Source organism: Rhipicephalus sanguineus, chromosome 3 (assembly GCF_013339695.2).
Source record: "Rhipicephalus sanguineus isolate Rsan-2018 chromosome 3, BIME_Rsan_1.4, whole genome shotgun sequence".
Lineage (NCBI taxonomy): Eukaryota > Metazoa > Arthropoda > Arachnida > Ixodida > Ixodidae > Rhipicephalus > Rhipicephalus sanguineus.
Genome location: NC_051178.1, coordinates 178902094 through 178923885, shown reverse-complemented (window position 1 = coordinate 178923885; position 21792 = coordinate 178902094). Strand labels below are relative to the sequence as shown.

The 21792-nt window shown below is 47.1% G+C and overlaps 1 protein-coding gene across 1 annotated transcript in view; it reads right to left on the bottom strand.

Moving 5' to 3' along the window:
• Nucleotides 1-21792, bottom strand: part of LOC119386135 (zinc finger protein 609-like) — a 47626-nt gene that overhangs the window by 10429 nt on the left and 15405 nt on the right. The window contains 5 exon segments of the mRNA XM_037653479.2: nucleotides 6-103; nucleotides 106-1770; nucleotides 6686-6863; nucleotides 10503-11021; nucleotides 11989-12267. Coding sequence (XP_037509407.1) covers nucleotides 6-103; nucleotides 106-1770; nucleotides 6686-6863; nucleotides 10503-11021; nucleotides 11989-12234 — 2706 coding nt within the window. The 5' untranslated portion in view covers nucleotides 12235-12267.

Sequence of the window (21792 nt, the reverse complement as noted above, 5' to 3'; positions counted from 1 at the left end):
ACAACCTCCTTGGGAACAATTTCAGCAGGAGGGGCAGGAGGGGGTGCTGTCTGCTCAGGGCGAAGGTAGAATAACCGTTGCTCATACAGCGAATCATAGGGCCAAACTTGGTCTCCGGCTTGGGTTCCTCCTTGCACTCAAGGTCCTTGGTCAATGCAGGGGGTGGCTCGGGAGATGGTCGGCGGGGTGTCATGGATGGTCTTGAAGGAGGGGGAGCCTTCTCAGGTGGTGGGGCCTTATCTGCGGTGGGTTCCTTGCTTGAAGCAGCGGCACCTTTGTCTTCCTTGAAGGGCGGCTCCACTAAATGTACACGGTAAGGGTCGTAAGAAAATCCTGGAGTGCCTTGCACAAAGGGGCTAGCTGCACACAGGGAATAAGGAGGAAACTGAGGAAAGTCTGTGTCTGGCTTCTTCCCTTCCTGGGGACGGGAAGTGCCAGCTTCCTTGGTTGTTTTGTCTCGACTACTGACATCCTTTTTAGAGTCTTCATCAACTGATGATCCTGGTCCAGCTATGGACACAGGCTTTCCCTCGGGTGCCTGCACCCCAGGGAGAAGGTATGGGGGCTGCCCAAAGTAAGGGTACACACCATACAGTTCAGAGGATGTGCGAGGAGGCTCTTTATCCTTTGCCGCTTCTAACAAAGGAGCAGCATCGTCAGATATGTCCGAATACGCTGGACTCTGAACGCTCTCCTCCAGATGTGGTGGGGCCTGCTCTTGTGGTGGTCCAGACTCTGCAAGGGAAGGCGGAGCACCTTCTGGCCCTACCTCATCCTGCATAACCACTGAGCCATTGCCGTCTGGCTTGCGGCTCTTGCTTTTTTTATGAGGTCTCTTGTGGGGTCGGTTGGGGTCAGACTGCGGAGGAGGAGTCTCCACAGTTGTTGCGAGCACTTTCGCTGGACTCGGGGGCGCCACATTCACGTGGGGCGACTCGGGAGAACACGGGGCTGCAGGACCACACACAACAGAAGGGCGTGGGGGAGTGGAAGCTCGTGGCGCACTCGCAGGCACAAACGAAAACACTTGTGACGTTGGGATGCTGACAGTGACAGACACGGGAGAAGTGGGGGGCATGGGGGGTGCGGGGGAGGGTGTCGCCGAAACTGGTGTTGTTGATGTCGGTGTAGATGCTGCGACTGTGGCTGCGGCTGCAGTGGCGGCGGCGGCGGCTGCTGCTGCTGCTGGCGCCTGCACCACTGCAGGTGTTGGAGGTGCCTCCTCCGCCGGAGGTGCTAAATCAGGACTGGGTGGCCTACTGCATTCCTCTCCGCCATCGGACGTCTCCTCCTCACCCCCCTTTGCATCCCCACACCCATGCGCATGACTCTGGTGGTAGCGCAGGCCGTTGATGTGTTTGTACTTCTTGCCGCAATTGGGCTCCGGGCACAGGATGAGGGCCGGGGAGCAGGGAGCCTCGGGAGTGGGCGTACTCCGCGCCCGGGCCCTCTTCTTGTCAGGAGGACTGAGCTCCAACTCCGGTGGCTTGTTCCGGCGGCGACCCTCATTCTTGGCTGGACTGCAGGGGACTGCAAATCGGCGCCCTTTCCCGTTGCGAAGCTTTCCCTGGACAGGAGCTGCGCGGGCCGATGCTTCGGCGTCACCCCGAGCCCTCTTTGGACGTCCCCCCTTGGGGAGGCCACCCTTAGCATCCAAGTCGCTAGTGGGAGACTCACAAAACCGTGGAGGGGCCCAGTCGTGCCTTGTGCAGTCCAGCAGGGTGCCCACGTACGTCTTGCCTCGCCATGTCACGTTCACCACCAGCACACCTGCAGAAACCAAAATATTGAGTTAGGTTTCCCACAAGACACCTTCCAAGCTATCACACAGCATGCTATTGTTGCAGCATGTCATTTCGGTGTACGCTAATTCTGCCATACTCTGGCCATGACAATGAATGCTTTTGGTACAGTGCCTGATTGTTGCAAATTTGCAAATCTGAACAATATACAGCAAAACCTCGGTGATACAAATCTTGCGGGGTCACCAAAAATATTCGTATCATCCAAAATTCGTACCACCAGAAAACATAGAAAATTAGTGTGCGACAAAAGAAAGCTGGCGCACATTTTCATTTATTGTTTCCCAGGGCTGCAGCAAACGTCATGAGCAGCTCATGAACAGTAAAGTTTTTAGACGTAAGCGGTCATACTTGTACAGGAAAAGCTTGTTAATTCGACACTCGTTAATTTGGAAAATCGGTTAATAAGAACTTTACTGAGACCCCAAGGAAATGGATCATGCGCCTATGGGCTTCCTTGGCCACCAATACACGTGCACTTGCGAGGAACCCACTACGCTATAAATCATTGTAATTTTACTGAGAGCCCGAGGAAATGGATCATGCGCTTATGGGCTTCCTTGGCAACCAATGCAAGTGCACTTGTGAGGAAACCACTACGCTATAAATCATTGTAATTTTTGAGAAGTAGGGCAGCAGGCACTGTGCCATTTTTCGTCATTCTACGGAGAACGTTGGTACCAGCTATACGCATGTAAGGCATTATGCGCACTTTGTTGATGCTGTGCTTGATGACGATGAAGAATTATGGCAGAGTCCTTTGTAATGGGTTGGAAGCATTCAACAACCTACTCGTTGCGCAATTCGCATTGTGTGACGCCTGGTTACAGAATTCGCGTTGTGCGACGCTTGGTGCTTATTTTACTCTTCTACCACGCTATATTGCATATGCTAATATGGTTCCTTTCCGACATGAAGCCTGTATAGGACCTTTTTGCAAAGCAGTTTCAAGCACCGGCATGGCTCAGAGGTTGAATACTGGGCTCCCACACAGAGGACCCAGGTTCGAACCTCGTTCCATCCTGGAATTTTTTTGTTATTTCGTTTTTTTCTTACTTCGAGCGATACTGGTTACGGACACCGGCGGCGGCGGCGGACAACTACGGCGCCAAAAACGGCCAGTGAAATGATCTCATGACAGCTTTCGCCGTAAAAAGATCGAGACGCTAACGCCATCTGTAATCTATACGTGAAGGCACACGATGGCTCATTAGGGCCTCCAAGATTAGCGCGCACAATCTCAAAGGATACGATGCGTGCGGCGTGCATGCCCACGCTTGGGTTCCTGCGCCCACGCGTGATTGCCGCGGTATCGCGAGCAGTAGCGTGGGCAGTATCTGTTCGAACCTGCGCACTAGTGTCGGTTCATATTAAACGTCGCAGGGTAAAATCGGTTCGCAACAACTGTACCATTACACTGCAGGCTGATGGGCCTTGACCGGGACCACAGAAAAATTCGTATCACCCCGAAATTTGTACGAGTCGTGATCGTATCCCCGAGGTTCTACTGCATGTTACATTGCATCGCTTTGATGCTGCCATGTGTGTCTGATAGCTGTAAATATCATAAACTTCAATTGAGCCTGTTTTACTATTCGGTATCCAATTCATTTCAGAGGCACTGATGCTGTCATATGTGGTGCTGTAGAAGCCAATTAAGGGGGGACGTGGCTTTGGAGAACCAACTTTCTTATAACTTAACAGATGTTGATGAAAATTGGTACAAATATTCAGCATGTCTCCCTGCTGCTTCTAAAAAAGTTTCAGAGTGATATCTTCAGAACTTTTTATTCAATTAAATTTTTACTTCTTGCATTTTCTTGCACTTTGCGCAATGCCTGGAGAGTTTAAAAAAAGGACTAGAAGGCTAGGTGAATATTTGTTGCATAGCTAAATGCACGCTGAGTGTCATGACATTCTTGCTTTATTTTTTTTGCAACACAATATTCTTGCATTGCGATTCTTTTTGACACCTTCAAATCGGGCACACTCTTGGGATGAATGAGTAGTCACTTCGTAAAATTACAAAGCGTCAAAGTGAGAAAGAAAGAATGTCACGACATGCATTGTAGTCTAAGAAACATGACAAAAGAAACGGAGTCAAAATAGGCCAAACGGTTAGGAAGAAAATGGCTGCGCAAACTTGGCAGGCAGGCAAAAAGGCACTTTTGAGAAAACGGCTCTCGAAGTTTCACCTTGCGTCCAGTGATCTGGAATGCACCAGGATCATAGTTTTTGGTGTTCTTAGTGATGTGAGGTCTCTTGAGCATTTGGTGCTTGCTTTGGTGCACTTTTGATGCCTTTTTTTCCCGTGTGGCATCCTTCTCTGCAGCTCATTGAATGGAGTGCTTTCCAGGCTTCGGGCCAAGTGATGCACAAAACTCTCTATAAGCATGGAGAATGCCAGTATTATACTTGCAGACTGCCTCATTGACAGCTGTTTCGGCGGCAATCAGTGAAACGTTTAGCTCTTCTGGTAGAATTGACCAAACTACCGAATGAAGACTCTCGGCCGCATTTTGACCTTTTTTTTTTTTTTTTGGCAATAGCCGAGCAACTGAGGGTGGTCAGGTTTTAGTAGACTGGCAGCAATGCAGTGCTGCCAATTTATACGTGTGCGGTGGTGGAGCCTTGCCTTCAGCTTCTGCAGCACGGTACTTGCACCAGCTCAGGGACCCAAGTGGGCAGAATTCATGGCGTGGCTCATCTCTCGAGGTGACATGATGGAACGTTGCCATTATGGCCTTTTGCATGTCATCAATGTCAACGTTGTCACGGATAGCCATACCATAACCAGTCAGTCTTTTAAATTAATCAGGTCTTGAGTCAGGCCGGCCCATCCTCCAAGTGGTTGATCTTTTTTGCTTCTTGATACAGGTGTTGGCAGAGCTGTACCCACCCTCTTTTTGACATGATTTATACAATCTTCTTTAGCCAATGGAATAAATCCGTATGTTCTTTCTTCAGAAAGAGTCAGGGAAGTATCACTGTCTCCATCAAACATTGGATGTGTGTCGGAGGTCATTCTTTCCAGTGAGCTTCTGAATAAAATTAAGGTGGGGGTCGTGGCATTCAGTACCAACTTTCTTATTCCTTCGTAGGTTTTCATGAAAATTGGCACACTTATTGCAAACATTTCTGGGATGAAATATATGAGCAGTTTATTCAATAACGCGAGTTGGTCAGATATAAATTCAACTCCCTGCTTCACACACGCCACGCTCATTTGCAAACCTCGCCTGTGATGCGTTTCGTCATCCACTCGGTCGCGGAAACGGTAATTTGCGAGGCTTTCGTTATTTTAGAAGATTCACCAGAGCTAGCGGCGATACCAAGCACGAATCCAAGCGTGCCTGAATTGCATCACCAGCGCTTTCTTTCATGCCGACGTACTCGGCCGCGGGGTCCGGGAAGTCGCGCACTATATGCTGGCTGGCGGCATTCGGCGACAATACGCAGTGCTCAGCCGCGGCGACGAAAAATCGGCGCGCGTAACGTATACTTGGTCTCTCATTTTGCGGCGCCGACGCGCGAAATTGCTAGCCGCTGCTCGGAGCGGTCAATGCGCGACGAGCTTGACCGGGAGTCCGCTGCCGATGCGTAAAGTGGCCATCCGCACTTTCGAGTAGCCAGCGGACGATGCGATTTGTTGCTTGCGACGAAGCACAGTGCGGCTTGTCCGCTAGCGCGATGTCCGTGCCCGCAAAGTTCGGATTCGTCTCGTAAACCAGCGCCGTAAGCGGAGTTAGGCCTAGCCACGACTCCGAGCAGCAAGCTCGGTCGCGGTGTGCGTGGCCGCGGTGCCCGATGTTTCAAAGCACGTCATGTTCGATCGCGAGTACAAAGAGTAGTCCCGCGAAGTTCTTCGTCACGGAGGACGAAGTGCTGACAAGCTGAACTACCCGAGACGCGCATCTGCGATGTTCGCGACGAGCGCGGCACGCTACCGTCTATCGTACACTGATGACGGCGCTTTCGCTTGCAGCTGTCAAACTACAGGGTAATCATATTCTAAATTATCGTCGACCCGTGTACACAGAACGAGAGCGGACGCGTCACTAAGTAGCGTGATTTTCGACAGTCGTAACATCAGGTAACATCGCGACGCGTAAGCAGCAGACGACTGTCCTCTCGAAGCGAGCATCGGACCAATGGCGAGGCGTTCTGGAGCAACATGGCGGACGCGGCCAATCGGAGGCCTCGAAACGACCTTCAGAGATTTGCTTTTTGTGCGCTTGTTTTTAAAGGGAGGCGCCAGCTGAGGCGGGGAATTTGAAAAGGAAGAAATGCCCTTTACGGCGAGCTCAAAATGGCGGCGCCCGGTTGTACCGTTGCGGAGCAAGAAATTTTTGAAAAGCACTGTTTTTTTGCGATCTCCACAATAATTTTCGACACCTCAGCCCGCGCAACTAATTTTTTAAAGCACTTCTAGGTGGTTTTCAGTGAAGATATTTTGGAATCAGATAGAAAAAGGGCTACAGAAACCGAAAATGTGATTTTCAAAAAATCGATTTTTTTGCGATTTTGCGCGATACCAAAGCCGCGTCCCCCCTTAAGGTGTCACGCTTAATGCAAGAAAGTAATGTTGCACACTGATGTGTGAACCAAGCGCTAAAATCAAGCTTATCCTCTCAATTTGGAAAGTGACATGACACGATGATGCCGCGATGACAGCACAACAGCGGCATGATGACTCTGTCCCCTAAGGCAAAGACCAACACAGCTTCATTCTCTGGCTGTTTCAGCAAAAGTGATAAACACCAGTGCTAACTATGACAGGCGGAACAAAATCGGAATTAAGTGTCCCAGAAGGCCCCATATCTCGCACAAAATGGAAGACACACAAGGCAGGTCGGGTTGCACCACAAGGGGACGTGTCTCACCGCCTTCAGTCTCCTGCCAGACAATGCCCTCGAGAGTGACACTAGTTCCGGGCTCACAGGGCCCCAGACAATCGGGCTCGGTGATGGTTCCCACCGACGTGCACAGCACGCCGCTATCCTTCCGCTCTACACTGGTACTCGCTGCCACAACCTTTGCAGGACTGTCCGGGCACTCCACCTGCAGCACACGTGCAGCACTGTGTCAGAAGGGCACTGCTCGTGAAGTACAACAGCCACTTCAAGGGGCCACAATAAGTAAGCTCACCCAGACCAAGCTGCCGTGAACATTCAAGCCAAACACAGACCAAAAACAGTAAAGAACATGTAATCTCACTCAGAAGGTGGCTCGCCTGTTCCTTCAGCCGCTTGAAATTCCTTCCATCTTTCAGGTGACTTCGTGTCTGTGCGCCGGAAAGGCTTATCAGCAGGATGGACTCCTCCAGATAGTCTAACTTCAATTTAACGAAGTTGTGTTCAGAGTGGCATTTTTCTTATCCAATATTAATTCAACAGTTGCAATAGTCAATAGACATGCAGTTCCAAAACTTGTGCATCAATACATATAAATGAATGGGTAGGATGTTGGGCTTGTTTGCACGGTGCTTATGAAATAGCTCGTGCAAGCAGAGAGATGGAGAAGAGGAAGGCCAGATTGAACAGGTGCCAACTCGCAGCTGACTAAAGGGGTACTGACACAAAATTTCGCGGCCGAGATAGCCTGCTGGATCGATTCCCGTGTACGTGCGTGTACCATCTGCAAAATATCGACAGCGAATAAAGCTTGGAGGGTATTTTATATGAATTTTGAAGTTCGCGAGCGCGATCCAGCATTATAGGCCGCACCTAGTGCATTGACACCCTCGGAGGTGACCCGAGGTGACCCCCCTACTTCCCCTACGTAACCGTTGCAGCCGGTACAAGTTACGATGACGTCGTAGCCGCCATTTCTGTTTTGACCCGCTTCCCGACAAATCGCTCCTCGCCAGCGGGTCAAACCTGAAGTGATTCACCCCGTCGAAAATTCCTTCGATCCCCGCCGCAAGAAAATCGTCGCCATCAGACGACGACAGACCGCGCGGAAATGCGTCACTGTTCTGTGTGCTCACGTGACCGAGCGTTTCACTCGCTAGGTGGTGATAGTTGCACCCGGAGGTTGTCATTTTTGAAGCTCTGTCAAACCGAAACTGAGGCTGTGTCGGTAATGAGGAGCTTGTAATTCTGTCGCGCGCTGCAGCAAACGATGTGCCGTGTTATGACTAACAGGCCCCCAGCAACACATTGCAGCAAAAAAACACGGGGCGAAAATTTTTGTGTCAGGACTCCTTTAGAAGAGCAATGCACAGAAAGCTTTTTCTCACTTTCATTTATTGCTGTATTAAGTCAGTTGTCATTTGTGAGTTTGAGCCTATCCTGTAAATGTGTTCATGCATGTGCCTTCGGTCATGGCATACAAGAAAACACAGCAGGAAACAAGTACATCTGTGACAACAATGTACAAAGCTCACAGAATGAAACGTCTCTACACCCCCCCCCCCCCCCCCCGAGTCCGAGTCCACTTATAACAATACCGGTTTTAACAATATATCGGATATAACAATGGAAAGCCGCGGCACCGTCTGCTTTTCATTGTATTCTATGGCAAAATAAACCGCTTATAACAATGCTGTCATGATGCAATATCGGTTATAACAATTAAATGTGGGCACTGGAACCAACCCTGAACGAAACAAAAATGCAAAAACGCTGCGACAATGCCACCCCAACCCCGCCTATTACGCAAAAGGGCATGAGAGCATATGCGCGGCGGCCAGGCGATAGCGCACTGGCCTCGCACGCGGCGAGTGCGCGCCGAAGAGGCTCGCATGCCACCGCTGCTTTCACCTGTCGCGGCGACGTGGAGGAGGGGGAGGAGGACCGGATGGGCGCCTCTACGAGCAGTGGGGCAGTCCATTCTGAGAGTGCGCTGCCTGTAGAAAAAGCACCGGGGCGCCTAAGCCGCCGCAGCAGCAGCGCTGTGTGCACTGTGCCGAGCTCCCCTATTCTTCGCTAATATGGCGTCTCCGGCTCCGCCGTTTGCACGTGTTCCGAGTCTGGTGCTTACCAGCGTCGTTTCCTTGCCTGTTGTCACTGTTCCTGTTCTGTGGTCACTGTCGCCTCGATCCTCCTGTCCCCGCACGCGCAGACATCGTTGCGCAAAGCGACACCCCAGTGAAGAGCCGAACTTTTGTCGTCGGTGAACGGTGGTGATGGAGACGCGTCAGGACTTGAGTTTTTGCACGCCGACGACGCAGTAGCAACAAATGAGGACCTCACCGACGAGGCGATCATCGCTGCGGTCACCGGCGCGGAAGACGACAGCAGTGACGACGAGGAGGAACCGGAACTCATGCAGGTTGTGTCGCATAAGGAAGCGTTGCAAATGATCGACTCCCTGCGCGATTTTGTGTTTGCTAAAAGCCTTCCGCTCGAAGCTGACTGCTTACGGTTTCCTACCTGCTAAAAAGTGAAAAGTGTAAGCAACTTCCCCCCCCATTAAGTGCTCTGGTTTATCATGTTCCCCTCATTAAATGCTCTTGTTTGTCACGTTTTCTTTGCTATTTTCGGCATAACCCGCTTATAACAATAATCGGTTATAACAATGATATTTTCATGGCACCTCAATATTGTTATAAGTGGACTCGACTGTATTTAGGTGTAAGTAATGCACATGCGCTCATTTACACAGTCTTCAGTTTGTATCACATTGGCGTAGTACTGGCTAGTACACTTACATCAGAGCCAACATGATCATTTGTGGCCATGTTTATAGCAACATGACGTGGTTATCTCGAGCCATTGCTCATACCAATAGTTTTACATGGAGTTATGATTTCACGTTTCATTCCGTGTGCACTGTACATTGCTCAGTGCATGAGAGGTGAGCTCTGTCTGCTGTTCATAAATTGTATGAGCAGTTATGTATCATAAATTTTGAACAGAGGAAAGTGTTGATGGTTATAGCTTTGCAAATTTTCTGCTGCCACTTACATACTCAACTATGCCCAGACAAAAATTTGTTTTGCTCTAACTACCACCATGAAAGACTTCAAATTTCTGGCTACCTTACAGTAGTGTAATATCCATAGTTTGCAGCAATCAGCTGCATCAGTGTTGAACTGCCGACTATTCAATAAACTACCAGTGCCAGCTTGAAATACCAAGAACTCTTCAGCTAGAGCAGAGAAGAAAACAAAGAACTGAAAAAAAGAAAGAAAGAAAACAGGAACAAATGCAAGCCACACCAAACAAAGCAGACAAAAGCAATGTGTGCCCTCACAGGCAGGCTTAGTGTTGGGACGCAAACCCAGCCAGTAAATCGACCAACATATTAAAGTAAGGAACTCCTCCAATCTAAGCATTCACTGCACGGAATGGGAAGGTTGCCCATACCTCCCTTTCAGTTTGAGGCAGCATAAAACTCTGTGCTATCACACGTTACATGCACAGTTACCCCAAAATAGAGAAAGCTACAAGCCTGCCCACTGTTGTAGTGAGCAATTTTTCAAGCTCAATTGCGCATGACAAAATTACCATTGGCATTTAGTGCAGAAATTGCTTATCCAATGGCTTTTAAGGTACGAAAGGAAAGATACTGCCTGCAACATTATAGACGAGCTTCAGTGGCAATCAACCTATCAACACATGCCCACAAACAAAACGGCTAAAGCAGTTCATCAAGCAAAGGCATCCACACAAAAGTGGCAACATTCCTCTCTTGAGAGGCATTTGCCGCAGTTGCCTTATCGATTTGCAGAGAGAGAGATGTTGGGAGTCAAACCTTTATCACTCGCTTTGTTGCATCAGCAGCAGCAGCAGCAGTGGCAGTAGCAGTGGCAGCTTCCTCCAGTGTTGGCAAGGTCGCTGAGCCAGCTGGCATGCTGCTACCTTCCTCTGGGGGTGATGATGGCACACCGTTTGCAGCCGTCTGCTCCATGGGGGCAGGTGGGACAGCAGAGGTGGTGGAAGGTGCCTGGGATGATGGAGGAACAGTGGGGGCAGGAGGAGGGGACAGAGAGGGGGGAGGGGGAGGAGGAAGGGGAGCTCCCAGAGAACACTGGAGGCGTGGGGGTGAGGCCCCGTTTTCGATGCGCTTCTTCTTGTGAGATCCACTGCGGCCGCTGCTCTTGGATGACGATGATGATGACGATGAGGACGACACGGACGATGACGAGTGCTTAGTGCTTGGCAGTGGTGCCAAAGGTGGTGGGGATGCACCAGTGTCTTGCGCCTTTACTATTTCGTGCTTGGCCAGGTTCTTCCGCTTGATCTTCATCTTAAGACCCTTGTCCACGGTTGCCTGGGATGGAGAAGATAAACAGTGAGCAAGGCAGCTTGCCTGCCTACTTCCCGTAGCTTGTTTGTGAAGCAAGCTGATGGACTATTGCACAAGACTTTCGGATACTCTGTCAATGCACCTGACACGAACGCAACCCGATACTGACGTTGATGTGAAATTTTTCTATTCTTAAGCGTTTACGTTGAGTGGATGCATTGTGATAGGCTGTGTCTGGTATACCCATAACCATAAAAGTAAAGGAACCCACTCAACCAGTTTATCATAGCAGCGGAGATCGTCCAAGATGCTCTGTGAGTGCCTACGAGCACAATAAGGAAGAACTTAATGACACATGTCATGAAAGTGTTCTATTAGTCCTTGTGACGGCTGTCGTGGCTGGGAATTGATATGCCAGGTGAAACCACTTCCACTGAATCACCAAAGCACACAAGGCAGCTACAGTTGTGCTAGGCAACTCAACATCATCGACTGCGCATCTGCACATCTCCAATCGGAACAAATCTCGCCTTTAAAGGCCATGGTCGTTAACAGTGTCACATTAACCCATGGCCATAACCATGGGTTAATGTGACACTGTGGTCACATTAACAAATTTTGCAGCATCTGCATAAATGACAGTGCAAACGACCATGGCCTTTAAAGGCGACATTTGTTCCGATTGGAGATGTGCAGATGCGCAGTCGACGATGTTGAGTAGCCTAGCACAACTGTAGCTGCCTTGTGTGCTTTGGTGATTCAGCGGAAGTGGTTTCACCTGGCATAACAATTCCCAGCCACGACAGCCGTATTCGGATAATAACACAATGCAAAAAGACTTGTGCATGAAATTTTCGGAGAACATTACAGAATGCCAAGGTTGTAAAAATTACTCTAGAGCCCTGTCACTACTGCGTCTGCAAGGCATTCATGTTTGGGACATAGAACGATTAAAAAAAATCCGCTGAAATCATCAAAAATAGGTACATACCTGGTGCTCGACGGGCGGGGAGGCCGCGGCCGAGGAGGAGGCCATGGGGTCGTTGCTCTTCTCTATGTCGGCGTCCAGGTCGATGATGAGATCCCCAATGCCCAGCTCCCACTCGTTGTAGTCGTCATCGAAGCCGCCGCCGCCAGAGGGCACCGCCGCCCCGGTCAAGGCCCCCTGGTGGCTACTGCCCGGCTGGCCATCCACCGCCGACGACGCACAGCAGGCCCCCGGGGGAGGGTCTTTCATTGGGTGCCACTCGACCGGCTACGCATCCCGCCTCTGCAGCACGACACGACACACACAGTACTTCCAATTGACCAAATATGCAAGGCTTCTGAACACACATAGTCTCTGAAATGGTTTCTTGAATTTGCGTGGGCAATTAAGATACAACATTATCAAATCACTCACCCCATAATTTAAGCGAGGCACCTTGACTCAAGAAAACTACGGGTCCTTAAAGGGCCAGTAAACAGGCTCCAAATTTCTTTTTTACACCCCCCAAACGAGCTCGCCAATTTGTACAGTAGTCAGCGGCGATCACATCCGAATATTACAGCGCTGCGCACCATGCAGACCCTCCATTTTGAAAAACAATTCCTGCGCCCTTTTCCTTCGCTCCCCCTCGTACGCGCAGTGATGCAAACTTGCCCATGGGCAACTTGACGTACCACTGAGCTCGTCGACTAGTCTAAACCAGGTCTCAACAAACAGTTCTCAAGTTAACGTCAGTTCCTGTTCCCACCCACCACTACGAAAGTGCGCCTTGTTTCTTGGCCCTGCGGTGATGCGGTTTCAACCACGCAGTTGTTGCGCATATATTCCGTGCAATGCACAGCACCTGCACGTACTTCGCTTTCGACATGAGGCGACGCGTTGTTCAGTTGTTGACTGCAAATCGAGCGGAGAGAGGAGAATCTCCAGTAGCTCGGACGGGTCGTGCTTGCTCTCGCGGCAAGCGGAGTTCTCCAGGCTTTTCTCTCGCACCCCTTCAACGTCTTGGAAAGCAAGCACGCATTCCTACTGCATTGTGAACCGTCACAAAGGTTTAAAAATACTGAAGAGCCATAAACTGCCCATCAAGTTACGGAGCACATGTGACAATGTAAACAATAAACAACCAGGAGCTGCAGCAAGCGGAAGTGCATTGCGACTGATCGAGCTCGCCAATGACGTCAATTGCTGACGTCGTGGCACATTGCCGAAGTGGGCGGAGTCACGACGACAGGCTACGCCTTCCGCTCCCTGTGCCGGAGAAGGGTGGCAAGGCCACGCGAACATTTGAAACCAGCTGAAATGGATGTTCTAACCCTCTAACTTCCTTATTATAGCACGTACTCGCAAAATTCTTGCGGCAGCATGTTCACATAGCAAAAGTGCGCATGTTTCTCTTCATTACAATTTTTGGACCTCGGGGTTGTTTACTGGCCCTTTAAATGTTACCCTTTTTTTAGCATTCCTTATCTTCAATTTATTTGCTACGCTAGCCGAGCAGTCAGGTTTGCTGGAGATCAGTCAACAGGGCTGAGCTACACTTCCCGCAGCAGTCTGCCAGCACATGGCCGAGCTCTATGAAGCCAGGTGCTCCGAAAATCCCGGCCACTGGCTGCTCGCACTTTCATTTCCAGTTTGTGGGGTTGCTGTCAGCTCCTGTAAAGACGTTTTCGCCTCATGGTGCATACATGTCCATCAAGTCGGCGTAGTTAGCTCAATCGCCGCCGTGCGTGAGATGGCTCTGTGCGTGTGGTGGCGCCGCCCTGTCGGTGAGGTTAGGCGGGTGCATGTGGAACAGAAATCACTCTCTTTCGGGGCTTGGTGTGCAAGTCGACGGTTGTCTCTCTCGGGAGGTCCGTAGGGACGATTTCGCAGCTCGGTCTCATGGACTCCCTTGATGAGTCGAACGTTGGCAACGCCGCATTCAAGGTACATTGTGTGTGTTATAATGGCATTATATTGGGTTCTTTGTCATGTTACCACAGTTATTAACACGATAGCGTTAAAGAGCTCGTATCGCAGAAATACCGCCGTCGGCGTCGGCACCGTTGGTTGTGAGCGAAAAATCATCATCTTGTCCGTGACCGAAAAATCGAAAAAGCTGCAAATAAAATAAAATAATAAAAATGTTGGGTCCGAGTGAGAATCGAACCCAGGGTGTCTGCGTGGCAAGCAGGTGTTCTACCACACAGCCATGCCTCTGCTTGGAGCTGCACTGAAAGTAACTTTGATGCTTCCCAAAAAAATACGCGTCCTGTATACAGGTGTCACAGAAGATCAAATATGACAGTAATATTGCGTGGTACAAGCGTACATTGCCATCGGGCGTCACATCACGTCAATATCATAACGACTTGGTGGTTTAAAGACAGCCACCCATTACAAAAGGCACACACATTACTGCGCGTATTCCCTTAAGACCATGTAGTGGGTGCATCGCAGCTTCGAAAAAGGTTCTCGCGCATAATTGCTCCTGGTTTAAAGCATGCTACCCGTTACATAAGGCATACACCTTATTGCGTGCATTCTGTTAAACACTCGTAGTGTTCGAGGTGCGCACTAGGGGCAGGATATTGCTATCGCGTTCAACTCTTAAAGGCGAAGCTTAAGCGTCCCCCAATTTTTTGTTAGATTTGGCTGGCGAGTTCACCGTTAAAAAAAGTTAATAAATATCCACGTGTTCGTTACACTGCAGTGCATACTGTGTCCGTTTGTTCCATGAGCACAGCTCTCTTCAGACCCCACAGGTTAGACGACAATCTGTAAAAGCTAATTTTGCAGTAAACTTGAAATGCCAACAACGGTCACAGGCAAGCATAAATACGGGAACTGTGATGGTAATTTTCAAAGTGGCGATCTATAATGCACGGATCCTGGCGTTGATGCGAGAGCTTGATTTTCAGTATACCACTGTGCTGCGGTCACTCTACCTGCCAGTTGCCTTGCATGGGCATGCAATGTTGAAGTTTTACATGTAACCAATTCGCATGTTTGCTGCCCCCCGATGCAGCAAGGGTGCGGTGCTTGAGAAATGAAACCTCAAGTTCAACACTGGTCACGAAGTGCACATCAACATTGTAGAACAGGCAGATGATGCTCATGGTCCATCAGAACTTCCCAAGTATAGTAATAACTTGATTGTGCAAATACAACAAATTATAACGTGTTCTATCCCAAACAACATTTGTTGACATTAATTAAGTTGGAAACATTACACACGACATCAGTGGAACAGCCAGTCAGATCAGTTGCTCATGTGACATCGTTTACCTATGCAACATGCCATGGGCAAGGGTGGCTGAAAACCGGCTTATCGGCGATGCCGAGATCTGTAGCAATGAGCATACATATCAAAACTTATAATAAATTACGCACTTTACACAGAGTGCTTAAATCAGTTCAATAATAATCCAAAGGACTTGCACTATCAGCTCAATGAGTTTGTACAAAATTGTCCAAACCATTTCAAGGGTTTCTGTAAGAAAGGCTGCACAAGACAGCAATGCAGTGATCAGGAGACATGGTGCAAGAAATGCCCACTAATTACGGGAGTACTGGCATGCTATTTTCAACTACTCAATGTCTGTTCAAAACCTCAAAACCTCAGAACCATAGAAAAAAAAATGCGGCATGCCTTACAGCGACCCAAATAGTTTAATACAGCCGTTTTTTTGCAGCCAGATTTGGTTTCGTTTTCCGGAAGTTATACTTTGTTGCAGTGTCATGGCACAGGCTGTGGAATCATTAGATCAGCACATTGCGATGTTCTAACACTCGTTCTGGCTTGCTTGATCATCTGCTGCCCTGCCAATCACTTATTACAAGTAGCACCATAGGAGGCGAGTGAGTGGACCGGAGCTCAGTACGTTTCCGAAAGGACACTTCTGCTTCACAATTTTCAGACTCTGTCACTTCGCAAATGACACAGAGGGGATGCAATTACATGTTACCCGCACGAGATGAAAAATTAGAGCTATATAAAGTGCCACGTGCCAAGTGCCACCAGATAACTTTTTATTATGCATTTGTGAAAATAAGGTTTTCCTTGTCCAGCAAAAGAATGTAATCATACATTTAATAATTTGGCAAGGCAAAAAAAAAACTTTCCATTCCATATGCACAGTTGAGGCATTGTAATGAAATAGCATAATGATGTAATATCGTTCTTCATTGCACCAAACCCACTGTGTGATTGAATTGAATTGAATTGAATTTATTGACATAAAAATAGTGTACAGTATACAACAGTGTAAAAAATGCATCTGAATCCCTAGCCAAAGGCTAGTTGGGATTCATTCAAAAAGTAATTTAGAAAAGGGCATGCACAAAAGAAAGTTTACAAATACAAATATTTTACACATGGAAAAGTGAACATAACGTAATGTATTTACAGTGCTTGGCGAATGATCATGGATGCAGGCAGAAAAAAAAAAGAGAGAAAAGAAAGGTATGTAAGGCATTGTTTGAGAAGAGCATATCAAACTTCACAACAATAAATGAGTGCATCAAAAAAGTATTAATGACATTGGGATACTATGAAAACTAATCATGACATATATATCTGGACAGCATAACAATACCGAGTAAGTACTGAAAGGAACTAGATTCTAATGCATACATACACATTATATAATTGCAGATGAGCGTGCACATAAGTAATGTAATAGCATGTTACATAACTTTCTTTGAAAATGTATTTAATATAGCTATTTCTAACATTGTAACATTTGGGCGTCTATATTTTATTTAATAAATATTTTTTGAGTGCAAGAGAGAAATTCTTATTCTGTTTTATTTCTAGTGGAAAGGTATTCCACACGGCGACTCCATTAGCTGTAAGTTTTCTGTTACCATATACATTCTTTGTTTGCTGAGTAAGATAGTTTCCTTTTATTTTGTTACGGCTTGCATAACTGGAACATGAAAAATTTGATGAGGAAACTGGATAGTCAATGTTTATACTTGAATGGACCATGATAGCTGTTTTATAATCTATTAGTGTGCTGAACGTGTGCTATGTGGGGGTACTATCACCCCCTGTAAAGCCGTTTGCTCCTCATGGCGCACGCGCGTCTCGCGGACAGGCCGCAGTTGGTTTAAACGGCCGCCAAGCAAGGAGAGGCGCTGTGCTCGCGTGGGTTAGGGTTAGCGCGGTGGGGCCCGCCGTGGGAACAGCTAGGCCGGCAGACAGAAAACAGCAGCGAGGCTCTTTTTGGGGTTTGGCGGCGTGCGCGGATGGACATCTCCCGCGGTGGGTCCGTGGGGGGCGATACCACGGCTCGTTTCCCGCGGGCCCCTCATGGTGAGTCGAACACCGGCAACACCGCATTCGCGGTGCATTGTATGTCTTATTTTGTCTTGGGTGTGTGTTATGTTTTCCAGGTATTGTATTGGCATTGTATAAGGTTATTTAGCAAGTTAACTAGTTGTGTATCAGATTCGGCAGGCGAGCTCGTCGTATGTAAAAGTGTTTAATAAATGTACACGTGTTGCTATTGCACGACCGCGTGACTGTCTCCGTGTGCACTGAGAGCGGCTCATATTCAGACCCCACAGTGCCACTAGAGCTATCTCCCGCCTTCAGAAGTTTGTAAAAGATGACAAAATCCAACTTCAATATTGATTGAAAGAATGGCCACCCAATTATTACGAGGCATTGTGCATTCCAGAGTTCATCAAGGGCAATCTTTAACACAGGGCCAACTCCTATATCCATATTTCAATACATACAAAACCACACTGGGCAATTACAAAAGAACTTAATTAAAATTTGCGGCTCTTATTTCAACAATTGCTGGCGACAGAATTCCTACTTAGAGCTCCATAATTTTCATGCTAGTGCAAAAAAAAAACACTAGCTATGTTTTAAAGGGGCCCTCCAACACAACTTAAAGGGGTCGTGAAAAGAAAATGAAGCTGCCCGGTTGTCCCTGCTTCAACAAGGATTAGACATGCCGATTCCGAAATATTTCGGCGCTATATTCAGTCTATAACTAATGACGCCCGTCTGAAATCGCAGTTTTCTTGGGCTACTAAACGACTATGTGGTACTACCAGCCGCCATAGGCACTAACGTGTGACGTCATGTTAAGGGAAGTTATAAACGCAGCGTAAGCTTTCTTTTGCTCTAAAATAGTAGATTTACAGGAACTTGGAAAAGAAACAAATAACACAGCAACTTTTGTGCTCCGAGTTGTATACCGCGCAAGTACAGCACTTGATCTGCTTGCTTCTGCTTTCAAGTACATCCGGGCTCCGTCATGTGTGTATTCTTGCCTTTACTTTCACGGTGCAGCGTCCCAGTTTTTTTCTTTCTGGTTGTGTTAGGTTGTGTTTTACGGCGCGTTTTGGGTGGCTTAGTCTTCGCTATGATAACCGTGTGCGTCGTCAGACAGTGCTAACAGTGCCGTACAACTTATCAAAGTGGAAACAATGTTTGCTTTCACAAGCTGCCGGCGTCACAATCGAGACGGTATGATGCTACGAACCTTGGCTAACTATGGCTCAGCAAACATCGCTGCGTCGCCATGTTTTGTCGACGACAGAGGCTTTCCATTGGCTGACTTAAAGGGACACTAAAGGCAAATAATTTATGTCAGAGTGAAAGCCCAATGTATGACAACTTCTAAAACGGCAATATTATCAACAGCAATGCCCTACTTACCGAGAAATTAAGCTAAATGTATCACATGATGAGCGCCACGGCTGGGACATTTTCGAAGTGATCCCGATGACGTATGGAAGTCGGCCTACAATAAATCACTAGTAATCAAACTAGCAGCAGTAAAAAAAGAGCCTTCCGAGCATCAAAAGACGTAATAAAATGCTGTTTGTTCGTTTCCGCTTGATTCATGGAAAAAAGAACCTCCGTGGCGTTGCCATATGGGGAACGGCGCGCGTGGTTCAAACAAAGGTTCCGTTTTCGCCGAACTGCGCCTCGCCCAGCGCCCGTCTCAGTGGTAGTTTCGGGATCGCGTACTGCCACGTGTGTTTTGCACGCTCGTGAAAGTCGCTCTGACCGAAAGTTCGACAAAATGCCGCATGCATGTGATATTTCAACAATCAACGTCGACTTAATATTTGCCTTTAGTGTCCCTTTAAAGTGACGTCAGCTGTACAGTTGAGGGGAATGTGAGCTGGGAAATCATAATCCGCCTCTTTCATTTTCCTGTGCTGCCCTCTGCCGTTTTGGTAGGGGTTTGGTAGGGGCCGAGACAGCAGGTATTGCCAGAATCCTTGTTAAAGCAGGGAAAATTACAACCGGGCAGCTTCATTTTCTTTTCACGACCCCTTTAAGCAATTTCTTTTCTTCGCTTTTAACACAGCAGAATGCAACAATATTGTAACACAGGCAGGAATGCCAAGAATGCGGTACTTATAATTTGATTTGAATGGAGAAAGTATCTTCTGCTCCGACCCCAGCAACACGCTATGGCGATTTTTGGTATAGGAAGTAATGTTTGGACATGCGATAGTGATGCTAGTGGCTGTGCATTCCGAATGGCTTGACACGCAATGTAGCATGCGTTTGGTACCAACTAAGCCACTATTGCATGAAAAAAATAAATAAATAAATATTCTTTGTAGTTTATTGCATACAAAAGGATCTGTTTCTTTTTATGTATATTTGAAAACAACTGCAACATGACGCTAGGTACACAGTGCAACGCCTTGCAAAAGGCCACCATGAGACAAGACTTGCAGTATGTTTGTACAGAGGCGTATGGCGACTGGAAACATCCAATGACATCACCGGGAGAGTGAAACATGAACGGCAAGGTTTTTTCTTGTCATCTGCTCAGGATTTTTAAGATTAAGACTGTAATTTTAGTTCTCGTTCACCAGCTTTTATAATTTTTTCGCATTCATTTCAGTATTCAATACTACACACACCCCAGTGGTACAGAAAGGAGTCGAAAAAACATTGCGGGTTCCTTTATGATGCGCTGCCCCCGGGCATGACATTTAAGCAAAATTACTGGAAATCAGTAAATGTTTTAAAATTTTGAAGTACGAGGGTTACAACTGCGTATCTCTGCACAAGAAGCAGTTAAATATGATGCATTATCTTACAGCTCGTGAAGTTATTGCACTGCTTGCACAAGTTCTGTTGAAGCTGCACTTAGAAAGTTATTTATACCACCAGCGAAGGCCTCCCCCAATTATCCTATGGCCGCGAGATCCCTACTTTGATCACACTGCTTAATTTCATTCCATCGTCTGTTAAATTTTTCATTCCCTTGATACAAATTATGTTATTCCGACATCCCGCAGTATATTTCTATTACATTATTCATACCCACTCTACATTACACAACTTGCCACTGCTTTATCAACTAGTTTACCTATTCATGTTGTTAACGACTTGGTAAGAGTTAGCAACCTATAGGTTGAAATGAAGTCCCGACAGGTACCTTACCTGTTTAAACATGTTTGACACCACTGATAATGTTCCTTTAGGAACAATACATCTCAAATAATAAAAGACAATAACTATATAAACTTCTTAAGACCCTTGCTACCATATTACAGGAAATAAATATACAACCAGCAATAACCCATCTTCTGCTTGCCAAAGGCTAACACATTGTGTTAATTAGCACAGTTATTTTCTGAGAACAAAGAATGACCTTTTGCATACTTTTTTTTATCGCTGCATTTGTACTTAGCTGCATAGTAGAATCAAAATGGGAAATTCAAGTCCTCGACAAACAATAACATTCAGTTTGTTACAGCACTCACTAACACAATAAAGTCGTCTCACAGAAGGTATGACACGTAAACTTTCTACATAAATTTGAAAACAGAACCATAATAAGGGCATGTAGTTTTATGATCAAATAGTTAATATTAAACGTGAGTACATTTTTGCAGCTGTGTTTAAGAAAAAGAAAAAAAAATTACACACAAGAGGAAGTAGTGCACATTGGCTCGTGTAAAAGGTGCGACATATAGAAACAGGCATTTGGAATGCAATGTGCATGAAGCAGGGAAGTCTGATGTGGCTGGTAAAAAAACACGGCACGCAAGCAAGTGAAACAAAAAAAAAAAAAAAAACCCAGAGATTGATGATGCGTGCACCTGCCTGGCCTTACGTTACAACGAGGAGGGCAAAACCAAAAATTTTTAGCAGAGAACTCTCACCTACCTTGTGGCTACCCCAACTCGCATCCTCAAAAAACGCAGATTCTATATTTGCTAGGACATTTACACTGGCACTCTCTCTCTGAATATCGCTTTGAATGGCAGCAGCTATAAGTGAATTTCAAGCAGTCGCATTACCCAATCGGATCACAATCCATCTTGCTCTTTCCAGACATAAAAAGAAATGTTAGAAAAAGAACTACGCAATAATAAAAAAATTTGAAAGGATATCAATGGCAGCCATGCAAACAGTAGCAGACAGTTTCTCTGCTGTGTGAGCGTTATGCAATGCTTACGTTTAAGAAAATGGAAACTTGACGGCATTTCCCCGCTAGTGGCAAGTTCCATGAAGCTCCGTTTATATGCTGGTTAACCAAAACAAGCGTTTCTGAGGTGTCACACCAGTGAGAATCTTGAAAACTGTACAACAAAAGAAAAAAAAATTGTTCAAAGCCCTAAGTATTTGGCTTTACGTTAAGTTTACATTCAAGCATGCAATACTGCAAGCGTATGGTAATTCTGCACAAGGGAATCGCGTTAACAAATGTGCAACTTGAAACACCTGTAGGCTCAATTTAAAAAGTGTAAAGGTAGAGCTGACACGTATGCACAGAGCAAAAAATTTTCCAGTTACAAGATGCCAGTGATGGCTCCATACAATAGACC